Below are 13,169 nucleotides of genomic sequence, written 5' to 3'. Positions count from 1 at the left end.
GCTATGGCGGCTATTCCATTGCCGCCATATCTTCCGACTGCCGTGAGCCACTACGAGGGTGGTTGAGTTTAGGTATGTGTTTCTGTGTTGGGTGCTTGTATTTCGATGTGTGTGGGTTTGTTTCAATCAATCTTGCGTGTGGGGGTGCATTTTAGTTGGCCGAAAAACTTGAAGGACTGCCATGGCAGCTAACCATGGTGGTTGTCACCCGTTTGCTTCCCTTTCTGCCACCACCAGCCACCGTGTGAGGTGGATGTGTGTGTGTTATGTAGTGTGTGAGAGTGTATCTTAATTGTGTAAGGCTGTATTGGATATTCTTGGCTGGAAATTGAAGAAAAACCCACCACCACCACCACTGTAAGGTAGTGGCTGCCACCTTCTGTCGCCGTTCTACCACCACCAGCTACCACTTCGGGTGGTTTTGTGTGTGTGTGGGTGTGAGATTAATGTTTTTGTGAACCGCGGTGCTTTGGATGGTGTTTGGACTTAAAAACTTATAAATTACCACCATTAAAAATGGTGGATGCCGCCATGGACGGCCGCCGACCACCATTGCCCGAGGTGGCAGTGGGTGGTGCCTGATTTATTAAACATTTAATTATCTAAACATCTAGCTTTAGTCTGAGTGGCACGAGTTTGGGGTTGGAAACTCTAATTAGGGTTTAGAAAACCCTAATATCAAGAAACCCTAATTTTGGAGTTGGTCGGGACCCGCATTAAAACTATTAATTAAAAATAATAATAATAATTAATATTCCTCTACAATTAACTTAACGCAATACTGGAATTAATGGACTAAGACCTTAAGGGGTTAAGTATGGAACACAAACCCTAGTTATCATTTTATGCGAAAAACCCTAGAATCGGGAAGCTCTATTTTGGACAATGATTAGGCACGTATTTGGACCATTGATTATATTATTTTTTCACCTGAGAATGACTAAGTCGAATCTTAATCAGTCATACCATTAAGTGATTAAGTCCTTATGATAAGTTATAAAAACTCTTTGAACGATTAGATCTTTGTAACAGGTAAATAAAGAACGTAAAAAACAGTGAGATAAAACACAAGTATAGATATGAATGAGTCGAATGATTAGATTAACTCAATCCTCAGCAGAGCTCGATTAAGAACTTCCACTGTAGAGGATTCTAGGGTTACAAAAACAAGAACGATGAATACGCTTGAAAAATACTTATCTAATCCTCATCTTCTAGGATGCATGCAAGCATCTATTTATAATAAACCCTACATAAAACTCACAGATGGACAGGCCCGTACCGGAGACAAAACTTGGACTAGCTAACGAGCCCAATAGACGCAACACTAAGCTGGACCTAACACCTTAATGGGTTAAGTGTTCTTACTTAACCCTAATCGTCATTTTATGTGAAACCCTAACAGTTATTTCATGTGAGGTGGTCACTGTTGCAAGTGACTATGACCTGTGATCAGGTATTGACTCAAGTATCTTCCTGTAGGTGCTTGGAAGTTAGTTGAAGCTGGTAGATTCCTTCATTGCTACAGTGGTTATCTATGCACATATCGAGGTGAGTTTTGCCTCACTATACCCGTGGGTCGAAGGCACCAATGTCGGCCTACTAGTTTTGGTTATCTGATAGTAAAAGGATGCCTTAGGGATCTGGTAGACCTGTGTTCTGGTATTGAGTATACTATTATGTTGTGGATTTAGAGTAAGATCATTTGTTTGGGTGGCTATCTAACCTCTGGTTACTTATGGTTACACATTCTATGGAGGTTGGTTGGTAGTAGGACTGTATGTTGCGAGAGGACTAGTAGACAGTAGCGAGTTGTATGATTGATGTTTGCCTATATTATGTGTCTACTTGATCATGATTGTTTATATGTCAACATATTATGTTTGGTTTGGGTTGAGGCGATCCTACTTTGTGCGGTAGGCCAAGATACTCGGTGTGGGCCGACTGTAAGTCGTAGGCATGGAGGCTCGGGAGGAGTGGTTTGGGTTGAGGAGAACCAGTGTAGACTGAAGGCCAACAAACCCAAGGTGTCCTAGATAGAATGCAGGCCAGAAGGGTGTACCAGTTAGGCCAAAGGCCCGGAGAATGGTCTAGATAGGTTGAAGGCTCGGTGAGGCGGTCCAGTCATATTGAAGGTTCTATATGCATGTTGTTTGTTATTATGTTTATGTGGTGGTATTTTAGGGGAAACTCACTAAGCTTTGTGCTTACAGTTTTGGGTTATGTTTCAGGTAACTCAGATGATCGCGGGAAGGCGAATGCTTGATCGTGCACCTCCTCGTGTTTTGTGTTATGATTTTGGGAAAAACTCTGATATTAAACATGTTTTGAAAACTATGTTGTAAACAAATATGATTTTTGGTTGGTTTTAAAAAGTTAAATTTTCATGAATTTTATGGGTGTTACATAATGGTTTTGTAACACTTCTATTAGACAAAAGGGTTGTTTTGAAAAGTTTTAAATTTGTTGAAATTTTGGGATGTTACACTTATAGGAATATCTCATGATTAAACTTGGTGCGAAGGAGCTTTCATCTGAAGAATATCTCATGATTGAATCTTGATCTATTGGCTTATCAAGTATGTCAGGTTGTTGTCAGTTCATCACCATCTCTCTTTGTTACATGCACTAACACACACAAACACCAAGATAGAAAAGAAGGAACTCATCTTATGTATTATATTTTGTTGCAGGTTATCATAACATTGGGAATGTATGAAAATTGCCCTGTTCTGTTGTCTTTCATAGCAAGATATGGGGGTGATGGTTTTCTACTAGATACCATTCACACCAAGCATGCATCTTTAAAGCAGAAGTAGGGATGGCAACGAGGTGGGTTTGGGACGGGTTTTGGTAATCCCGTCCCCGTCCGGCCCCGAATATGAAAATCGATCCCATCACCAACCCGATTCCCAACGGGTACTCGTTTACCAAACACTATCGGGTCTGCGGGTATCCCAACGGGGTAACGGAGATCCCCATTTAACATTCAAATTAAGAATAATTTTGTTACAATGAGAATACAAAACACTTGGTGATGCAAGCACAAATTCATATCCAAAATAATTTTGATAATTTACAAAACCATTAAGAGAAGACGTATTTATTCTGATACATAAGTGGCTACTAGTGGGAAAAAAACAATAAAGACACTGGCATTCATAAACCATAATATCACTATTACTCTAAGTACTACGAATAAAAAAATGTCAAAACATTACCATTACAAATAAACAGGAAGCTATCTCAAGAAATTATCTTTAAATCGTCCACAACAAAGAAGATAACTCAAGGATATATATATATATATATATATATATATATATATATATATATATATGTGTGTGTGTGTGTGTGTGTGTGTGAACGGTTTCAGGTAACGGGTTTCGGTTTTGGTTTTAGTTTCGGGTAATCGGGACGGGTATTTTGTTTACCATCCCTGTAACCAAACCCGCGAAAATTTTCTAAAAGCATACCATACCCGATCCCGGGCCCCAATTAACCGACCCCAAACCCGACGCTAATATGTCAGTTTTTGGTTTTCACAATCGGGTTCGATTTCTTTTGCCATCCCTAGCAGACGGTTGATGAAGTTGTAGGTTGCCTTTCTGATGCTTTGTCTAAATCATATGCAACATATTTTATTTTTACCTTCAATTTTGATTTCACATATATAGGGATTTCAAGAATGGGGATCAAGTGTGTGTAAGAAAATTTTACAATAGTTCTATTTTAATACTTATTAAAAATTATATTTTTGCATATTTACACCATATAAAGTGTTATAATAATTAAATATGTTTTTTTTGGAGAGATGTATTGTATCCCTGTTTTAGAGAGATTTATGGCATCCCAAATCCCTTTCACTTTCCAACCTCTTGCACAAAAAAATGTTATCGACATCCAGCACCACTGACCACCAAAGGGAAAATGACTTATGAAGGTAACTAACTATTTCGATTGTCCATATATAGGTAATGTTCTTTTTTTGTTCTCATTAATGAAACCAACTTGTTATTTATGTTCTCATTTAGGTAATATGACCGGCTATCACCTATTTTCACCCATTTTACCCGGTTGCATCAATGTAACTCAGTTAAAACAAAATACGTGGATTGTTACGTGGCCATTGCTCCCCTTTCTCATTTAATTAGGGTTCGACAAGTTCAATTTCACCAAAATCACCTCCCGATTTTAGATTTGATTCATCAAATTGAAGATTAGAGTTTGTAGTTGAAGCTACGTCTTGAAGTCGACTGTAAGATGTCATCCCAATCATCTACAAGTAAGTATTTAACTGTAGATGTTCATTACAGTGGACTATTTGCCCCAAATCCGTTGAAACACTTAGACCCCGAAAAAATAACAGTGCGTGATGTCGATTTTGGAGGATTTACATACAAAGAGTTTCTTTTGTGGCTTAGGAATTTAACCAATGGAAGTTGTGATAATGTGTAGTACTGTAGTAGAAAGGAAACCATGGGTGAGGGTATTATAAGAATCGATAGTGATGCTGATTATTGGGAGTTTGTTGAAGCTACTTATACTCCTGAAGCTGAGTTGGATGTCTACATTGAACACCAAAATAATCCAATCCTTGATTGGACTGAAAATGAGGTGTTATCATATGGAAACGAAGAAGAGGATGACAATAAAGAAGAGGATCACAAGGAAGAAGAGGATGACAGTGATGAAGATGATAACTTGGATGATATTATCGCATATGAGCATGAAGTTGATGAAGAAGTCCATACCTTTAACAAAACTGTTGGTGACGATTTTTTAAACGAACTTTCAGTTATTGGTAAGATTAGTGATGATGATGAACATAATGATGGAAAAGATGATAAGGTTGTATTCCCTGTCCATGATGAGAATCAAGAATGGGATAAGATGGTGCCAATTCTAGGTATGAAGTTTGCTAACCCAATGCAATTGAAGCTATGTATAACCAATTATGCAGTGAAGAATGGGTATGATTTGTGGTATGAAAAAAGTGATCATAACAGGTTACTAGTGAAATGTTGTAAAGGTAAGAAGAACAAGAAGAATAAAGGTTGTCCCTTTAGGTTGTGGGCAACCTGGATGAGCAATGAAAGGTCATTCCAGATTAAATCTTTAATTAATAACCACAATTGCTCAAGAGTCTTCAAATTTAGGTCCATTATTAGCTATAAATGGATAGGGAATCATTTCATGAATGAGATACTCCAGAAACCAAAGATGAGTGTGAGGAAATTGAAGGCTAAAGTTAGCAAGACATTTAATTTGGTTGCAAGTGTGGGACAGTGCAGAAATGCTAGGAGGTATGCATTTAAGGAGATAAAGGGTACTTTAAAGGAACACTATGCTAAAACTTGGAGCTATGGAGAAGAGCTAAGAAGAACCAACCTTAGATCAACAGTGAAGATGGATGTAGATGTCATGCCTGATGGAGCCACTTACTTCTAAAAGTTCTATGTATGTTTAAAGGGTGTGAAGGATGGATGGATTAAAGGTTGTAGAAGGGTAATCGGACTAGATGGCTGCTTCTTAAAAGGTGCTTGCAGAGGTCAGTTGCTTTCTGCTGTAGGTAGGGATGCAAACAACCATATCTACCCTCTTGCTTGGGCTGTGGTTGCAGTGGAGAGTAAAGAACACATGGAAGTGGTTTGTTGACCTTCTCCTTGATGACATTGGAATGGAAAATGGACAGGGGTTGACATTAATATCAGACCAACACAAAGTAATGATTTTATATGCTCTCTTTATTTAATACTTACTTTATTTGAAATTTATGTTTTGTTTGTAATGCTAACAGGGATTACTTGAGGCTGTCAAGGAAAGGGTGCCTGCAGCAGAGCATAGATAATGTGCCAGACACATATATGCTAACTTCATGAAAAAAATTCAAGGGTCAACAGTTCAGTAAACTTTTCTGGTATGCTGTTGCTTCTACTACCCAGGCTAAATTTGAGTAGCATATGAATAAACTCAAGAATATAAAACCACTTGCCTATGATCATCTAATGGAGAGGGACCCTAAAACTTGGAGTAAAGCATTCTTTCAGACTGATAGGGCATGTGATGCATATGAAAATGGTGTATCTGAGAGTTTTAACTCAATCATTGGAGCTGCCAGGAAGAGACCTCTAATCACTATGTTAGAGGAAATTAGAATTTATGTGATGGAGAGACTTTGTAGACAAAAAAGTAAGGGAAGTTCTTGGGGAGACTTAAACATATGTCCTGCCATTAGACTGAAATTATCTAAGATTAAGCAACTTCAAAGGTTAGTGCTTGAATACCTTATATATATATATATATATATATATATATATATATATATATATATATATATGTGTGTGTGTGTGTGTGTGTGTGTGTGACATTCAATTGTGTATACTTACATTTAAGTGTGTGTGGACAGATTTTGGAGAGTTGTACCACCTGGTTCTCAACAATTTGAAGTGATACTTTTATATGATGCATATGCTATAGACCTTGGTAAGAAGACATGTGGATGTAGAGGTTGGCAATTAACTGGTTACCCTTGTGTGCATGCATATGCTGCCATTTCAAACCTCAATAGGGATCCAAAGGAGTATGTATCACCATGGTTGCCATAACAATGTTTTGTAATGCCTACATGTACACCATTAAGCCACTAAATGGTAGTGATATGTGGCCTGATGTGGATTACATCAAGCCATTGCCTCCCAAAAAGAGAAGGATTCCAGGAAGACCATCAACAAAAAGGAAAAAGGATCAGATTGAGAATGAACTAAAGGGCAATAAGCATACAGTCTCAAAAAGGGGTATTGTTATGAGATGCAGCATATGTAGAGATCCACGGAATAACAAAGCAAAATGTCCTCAAAAACCAATTGGGGAATCATCTAATCCAAAGCCAAAGCCAAAGTCAAAAATTAAAAAAGCCAAAAAAGAAGGCATTTCTCTTCCTTTACCTTTTGATTGCAATATAACAACTTCTAATGCTAACATTTGAATTATTTCATAACAGGTAAAAGTGAAGGTTGAATTGGTTCAACAAGTTGATGTGGAAAGTGATAGTGACAATGAAGTTCAAAGGGATCCTGATAGTGAGGTGGAGTCTTATGAAGTTGATTTTGAAGAGTGTAATCATACATATGAAGATGTAGACCAACCTGAGGTTGAAGCTGAAGTTGGAGGGGTTGAAGTTGAAGCACATGTTGAAGCACTTGTTGAAGTTGAAGTTGAAGAAGGTGAATACCAAGCTACAGTTGTAGATCAAGTTGAAGTTGAAGTTCAAGGACAGGGTGAAGGTCAATAAGGTGAAGAACTTGCTGTACTTCAAGATCCAGTTGGACAAGATGACCAAGGACAAGATGCACTTCAAGTACCAGCATTTCAAGTTCTACAAGGAAAGAGAAAAAGGAAACCTTCAGAAAGAATCACAAAAATTCAGATAAGAAGGAAGTGGGAGGGGAAACAGGGGAGTACTGGTGAAAATCCAATGGAATTGGATTAGAATTAGACACTTTGTTATTTTTTGGAATCATTGACTGGAATCTTTTTTCTAGTAATATGTGTAACTTTTGGACTTGTGTCTAGTCATATGTGTAAGTTTTGGAATTTTGTGTGTACCTTTTGGCAGTAATGCATGTGTACCTGTGTTAAATTCCAATGTTTTGTAAACAATGTTTCCTAGGAATCCAATGTTTGATTATATTACATTCCAATGTTTGATTATATTACATTCCCATGTTTGATTGTATTACATTCCAGTGTTTAAGTATTTTTCATTCTAATACATGTAACAAAAACATCATAAGCCAAAACAAGTAATAACAAAAACATCAGAAGCAAAAACAAGTAACAAAAGTTCCATCTATTCATTACATACATAAGCATACACAAAAACAGGTGGAGTACATCATTCTAATACCAATCAAGTTTCATTCATGAACTACATCATTCAACCCTAATACATCATGAACTACAATCAAAACACCATTTTCACATACAATACAAATAACAAAAATAGTGCCACTTTGTGAGTAAACAACTTCCACTTGACTTTGTCCAATTCTTTTCTATTAACCAAATTGGTGTTGTTTTCTTGTTCGATCTTCATCCTACATATGCTGATTTCATTCTCCAAAGTGCAAATTTTCAAGGTTAGATTACAACTTTCTTCTGGTTTCCTCCAGTAAGGCTTTCTTCCATCTGTCCTCCCTTCATCCTCGTCCAGCCATTGCCAGAATTTACAGCTTGGACTTTTTCCATTCTTGAAGAAAAATTAAAAAAATGTTAAATTAAAGGATGAAGAAGAATGAAAGGGTATTCAAAAAGATGAAGAAGAAGAAAGTTGCAATGTATTCAACAATACTGATTACCATCGAGTTTTGACAAACTCTAAATTTTCTTCCAGGGTTGTCGGGGGTTCTTGAAGTCTTCACACGAGATGGTAAGTTGCAATCACATGGATGATCAGCTTGAAATTCGTCTTGCCGTTTTGAAGAATAAGATGAGGAAGAAGAAGCCATCGTCGATCTAGGGTTCAAAATCAGGGGTGTAATCGTATGACTTCTTATACTGTAAACAAAGAGAATATATGCACAATGCCACGTAGGTGCAACGTATTCAAGTAATGTGTCAGGTGGCTGCCATATAAGCAAAAACAGGTGATAGCCGGTCATATTACCTAAATGTGAACATAAATAACAAATTGGTTTCATTAATGAGAACAAAAAAAAGAACATTACCTATATATGGACAATCGAAATAGTTAATTACCTTCATAAGTCATTTTCCTACCAACAAACCCTAAGATTCTTATGTCTTTCGATACTGCTTAATAAAAAACTCATTAAAAAGGTATGAATGTATCACAAATTATTAAAGACGATGCATAGACATTAATAATCAAATGCGCCCTTCTTTTCTGAATATTATATATGTATTTCATAGCTTTGTGCTTAAGTATGCACGAATGTATTTCACATCTTTTTCTTATGTATGAATATACAACATTTATTCTGAAAAGAAATCCATTTTATCATGCAAATTTATTACATTTGCACAATCAAAATAGAAAAATAAAAACCCTTCTAAACCATGCGAAACATAGCTCTTTTCCTAGTTATGTTTAAAAAAGAAAATTTCTATAAAATCCATTAAGTTTAAAAAAAAAGCTAATTCTTAGTACCATAAAAAAAACTCAAAAACAAAATTCCAAAAAGAAAAAGGCAAATCTACAATGTTAAAATTGAATGTTTAATGGTTTTTATGGAGTGTGTCCTAAAAAAATATCTTTATATTAAAATCTCGACCATTTCGACTTTTTTTTTTTTTTTTTTTTTAATTGATTTTCACAAAAATAAAACATAAATTTATTCATTTAACCTATATCTTCATATTTAAAGAAAAAAAAAATCAAATGTACTATCGGAGATGCAAAACGTACACCCCTTTTCTTTCTGTCAAGACTTCACCGTCTGCGCCATCACAGATTATATAATTTTAAGGCTTTTTACGTTTTACCCCCTCCAAAACCTCCACCCACCGTCGCTGCTTCCCGCTTGAAATCCCTAGCTTTGTGCTGTGTGGGCGATGATATACTCCCTCCCTCCAAATTCCCAACTCCATATCTCTAATTCTTGTTGCACATTTCTTCCAAGGGTCTTCGCTTGTTGACTACTTCTTCTTAATTTCGGTTTTCCCCCAAATTCTACAGCGTTGAATCTCTTCTTAAAAGGTAAATTATTTTATTCTCGGTCATTATCAACTCTTCTAGTTTATTTTCTGCTCAAATTTACAGTTCATGTTCGGTGTAATTTCTGTTCGTAGCTGTGTGTTGTGCTGATTTCTTTGTTCTTCTTCGATATGTTTTATGTTTGAAGAATGACGTTTTGTTTTAGCTCGTAAGGTTGTCATTGTGCGAGGGCTTAGGCTGTAATTGATTTTGTGAGAACGATGAGTGGTAATGCTGTAAATAATACATACTATACTTTTCGGATCATGCCAATTGCTTCATTTGTGATTTTGTCATTGACTTTTAATCAAATTAAGTAAGTTAAACCGTTAATTTGGAACACAAGGACGAATTAAAGGAAGGTTAATCATCTCAGCCTGTTGGTGATTTATGTTAGTAATTAGTTTTTTTAGAGTAACTCCTTTCATGGTTTTGCAGATCTGATTCTTTTGATCCTAAATAATCAGAAAATCAAAATCATAATAAGTTTTTATCAACCATCCTAAACTAATGATTGTGATTCAGTTTAAGAACAACCTGTAACAATGCTGAATAACAATGTTGGCTTATGTTTTTAGATGACAAATTTCAACCTATTTATGTGTAAATTGGTTGATTTGGGATAGATTCTATTGATATTTATCTATGAACTTCAGAAAAAATAGAAAATAAAGTGATGGCAGGTCAACCATACCCGTTTTGACTTGACCCAATCGACCTTAATTCACCCATCCCCCTTATACTTATATCACCTTCTACCTAGAAATTCTGCAGTTGTGTTTAAAACATTAAAAGATATAGATAATTTATAAAAAACAGCCAAGTTTATGTTAATTCTAACAGCAATAAGTGAATAATATTACAGCTGGTTATGTTCTTTTTTTGGCTTTAGGAATATAGTTGCTCCAATTCTAAATTTCTCTATTGATAAATTAAATTATAGGTTTGATTTTTGAGTTTCAAACATGATGCCTTTACATTTAAAAAACTGTTACCTGTTATCCAATTTGATAAACAGATAAAGACATGTTTGTGGTTATCAAAAGAAAACAAATTTCAGTTAATTATGTTATATGCAAAAACAGTTGAAAAAGTTTGGGACTAAATTACACTAAAAATTAATGTGAGTCTTAGATTTTGAAGAGTATTAGGTTTAATAAAAAGTTGACTTGAATTATATATCAACATTGTCTAACATATGTTGATGTTTCAACAGGTAATTACTAAAATACCCCTGATCCAAGTCATCCACCATGGTCGAACAAATGGTCAGCTCTAACCTCAGCAAATACGGGCTTGGAAAATGTCCAAGCATCATCAGCAGCAGCCCCGATAAACCACCAACACCGCTAGTTACCACCAAGGACAAAACCGTAAAAAACGTGCAAAATCCTCCGCCAGTTGCCGCCAAGGACACAAATGTGAAAAGCGTGCAAAATGATAGTAAAACCGGACCTCCCGAAACCCTTGAAGCCAAGAGTCCTCCCGGGGGTAGTAATGTCAATAACCATAATCTTGTTTATGCTCGTAGAAAATCCGATGGAGAACATATAGGCGATAAAAGGCGCAGTAGTCCTCAAAAGGGTAATGATGTCGTGAATGAGCAATCGAGTGTCGTTAATTTGTCGGCAATGGAGCATTGGAATACGAGATTTGTTCAGTTGCAAAATTATTTGAAGCAGTGTGATAGCTCAAATCATGAGGTTTATCTTCAAGGTTAGTTTCGTACTTTTACTCTAGTTATATTTTGTATTCCTGATTGGAATTTGGAATTGAATTGATTCAATTCCAGTCCCACCTTTTTTAGAAGGGATAAACATCATCCCATCTAAAAAAGGTGGGACAAACGACACTCATTGTCCCGCCTAAAAAGGTGGGACAGGTCGTTGTCCCACTGGAAAAAATGGGACAGTCGTTGTCTCACCTAACTTGAAAAGGTGGGACAAGGACAGTGAATGTCATACGTAAAAAGGTGGGACATGTGGTTGCATTTACTTTCTTCTGTGCAAAAGACATGAATGCCCTCCATGTTCTAGTACACACACTGATGTGGTTTGTTTCTTTCCTATGATGCTAGAACTCCGATCGTTCTCTCCCGATGAATGTAGTAGACATGCGGTTGACCTCGAGAGGCGTGCCATCCAACTAGTTGTGGAAGAAGGTAAAAAAATAGTTAATATTTCAGATATTATTAAAAAAAGGACTAAATGTTGATTGCAAAACAAAAACAGGGAGAGAGATACAACGGGTGAAAGATTTAAATGTACTCGGTAAATCCACGGGAAACCATCTACTTCTTCGACAATCTATTCCTATATTCAAGTCGGAGAAGCTTGTGTAAAGTACATTGCTATTTCTTGCTTGTGTGATTTTATCGGGAATTGTTGTTTCTAAAATGGCCTTCGTGGACGTGTATAACTATCGAGATCTTTCATGTTGGAGTAGATGAATATATATGTAATGTTAATGGATTATTGCAACTCTCTTACCCTCTTAAAAAAATCTTATTTCATGGATGCAAAATTACAAATAGCAAACATAGATCGAAGACTTTATCGTGAGCCTTCCATATCATACAGTTTACCATTTTTCAAAGTTGTATAAGTTTTTGACATTTATTAAAATGAAACTGAGTCTGATATTAATGAAATAAATGTTGTACGTCCTATCCAAAACAAGTTGTACTAAATGTGCCAAATTGATTGTTCTGTTTGGGGTTTTACAAACTCTTTCCCATCTAAGAACTTGGACATTCCTTATTAATTAGATTGTAAGTGTTAGTAAAAATATAAATAAATGATATAAAAAGGATAAAGTTGTCAATGATATGATTTGACCGATTTATAAAATAAAATTGGCCTAGTAAATTATTAAAACAACGTAAAAGATACAATCGATACTATCATATATTTTCCTTTTAATGTTAACGTCCCCATAAAAGAACATCAAAAAAAAAACTATTAATAGAGCCAAGTTTTAATAAGAAGCAAAAGATTTGTGAGAACTTGTAAATTCATAATCAGTTCATCATTTTTAACACGAAAAACACAAATTTTCTTCAAATGGTGCGTTTAAACCATAATCTAGCCTCAAAAAAAAATTGATCATTTTTTATTTTTATTTTTTGGCCTTTTTGTATGACTGTTGATGAGCACAATCAGCAGTCATATGGACTGCTGGATTGTGCACATTCGCAATCCATATGATTGTTGATTGTGTTCATCAGCAGTCTATATATGACCACTGATTGTGCATACATACAAATTTCAAAAAAGGAATAAAAAATTGGCAATTTTTTTTTTGAGTCTAGATATAGCTTAGATGCACCATTTGAAAAAGATTGGTGTTTTTGATTTTGAAAAATGATGAGTTGATTAAGAATTCGCAAATTCACTCGTTTTTTTAGTCCGCACAGTAACTCAACCATCTGCTAATAATATAAGAATCAAAA

General features: G+C 35.7%; 1 protein-coding gene across 1 annotated transcript; it reads left to right on the top strand.

Moving 5' to 3' along the window:
- The first annotated feature begins 9,486 nt into the window (after positions 1-9,486).
- LOC145071207 (uncharacterized) lies at positions 9,487-12,201 on the top strand. The gene is made up of 4 exons (XM_079018129.1): positions 9,487-9,721; positions 10,935-11,434; positions 11,796-11,879; positions 11,950-12,201. The coding sequence occupies exons 2-4, from the start codon at positions 10,972-10,974 to the stop codon at positions 12,057-12,059; spliced, it is 657 nt and encodes a 218-aa protein (XP_078874255.1). The 5' UTR covers positions 9,487-9,721; positions 10,935-10,971; the 3' UTR covers positions 12,060-12,201.
- Positions 12,202-13,169: the final 968 nt, after the last annotated feature.

The sequence above is a fragment of the Lactuca serriola genome, chromosome 8 (assembly GCF_051521515.1).
Source record: "Lactuca serriola cultivar US96UC23 chromosome 8, Lser_US96UC23_V15, whole genome shotgun sequence".
NCBI classification, from domain to species: domain Eukaryota; kingdom Viridiplantae; phylum Streptophyta; class Magnoliopsida; order Asterales; family Asteraceae; genus Lactuca; species Lactuca serriola.
Note: the sequence above shows the minus strand (reverse complement) of the source record. Positions and strands in the feature narration are given on the sequence as shown.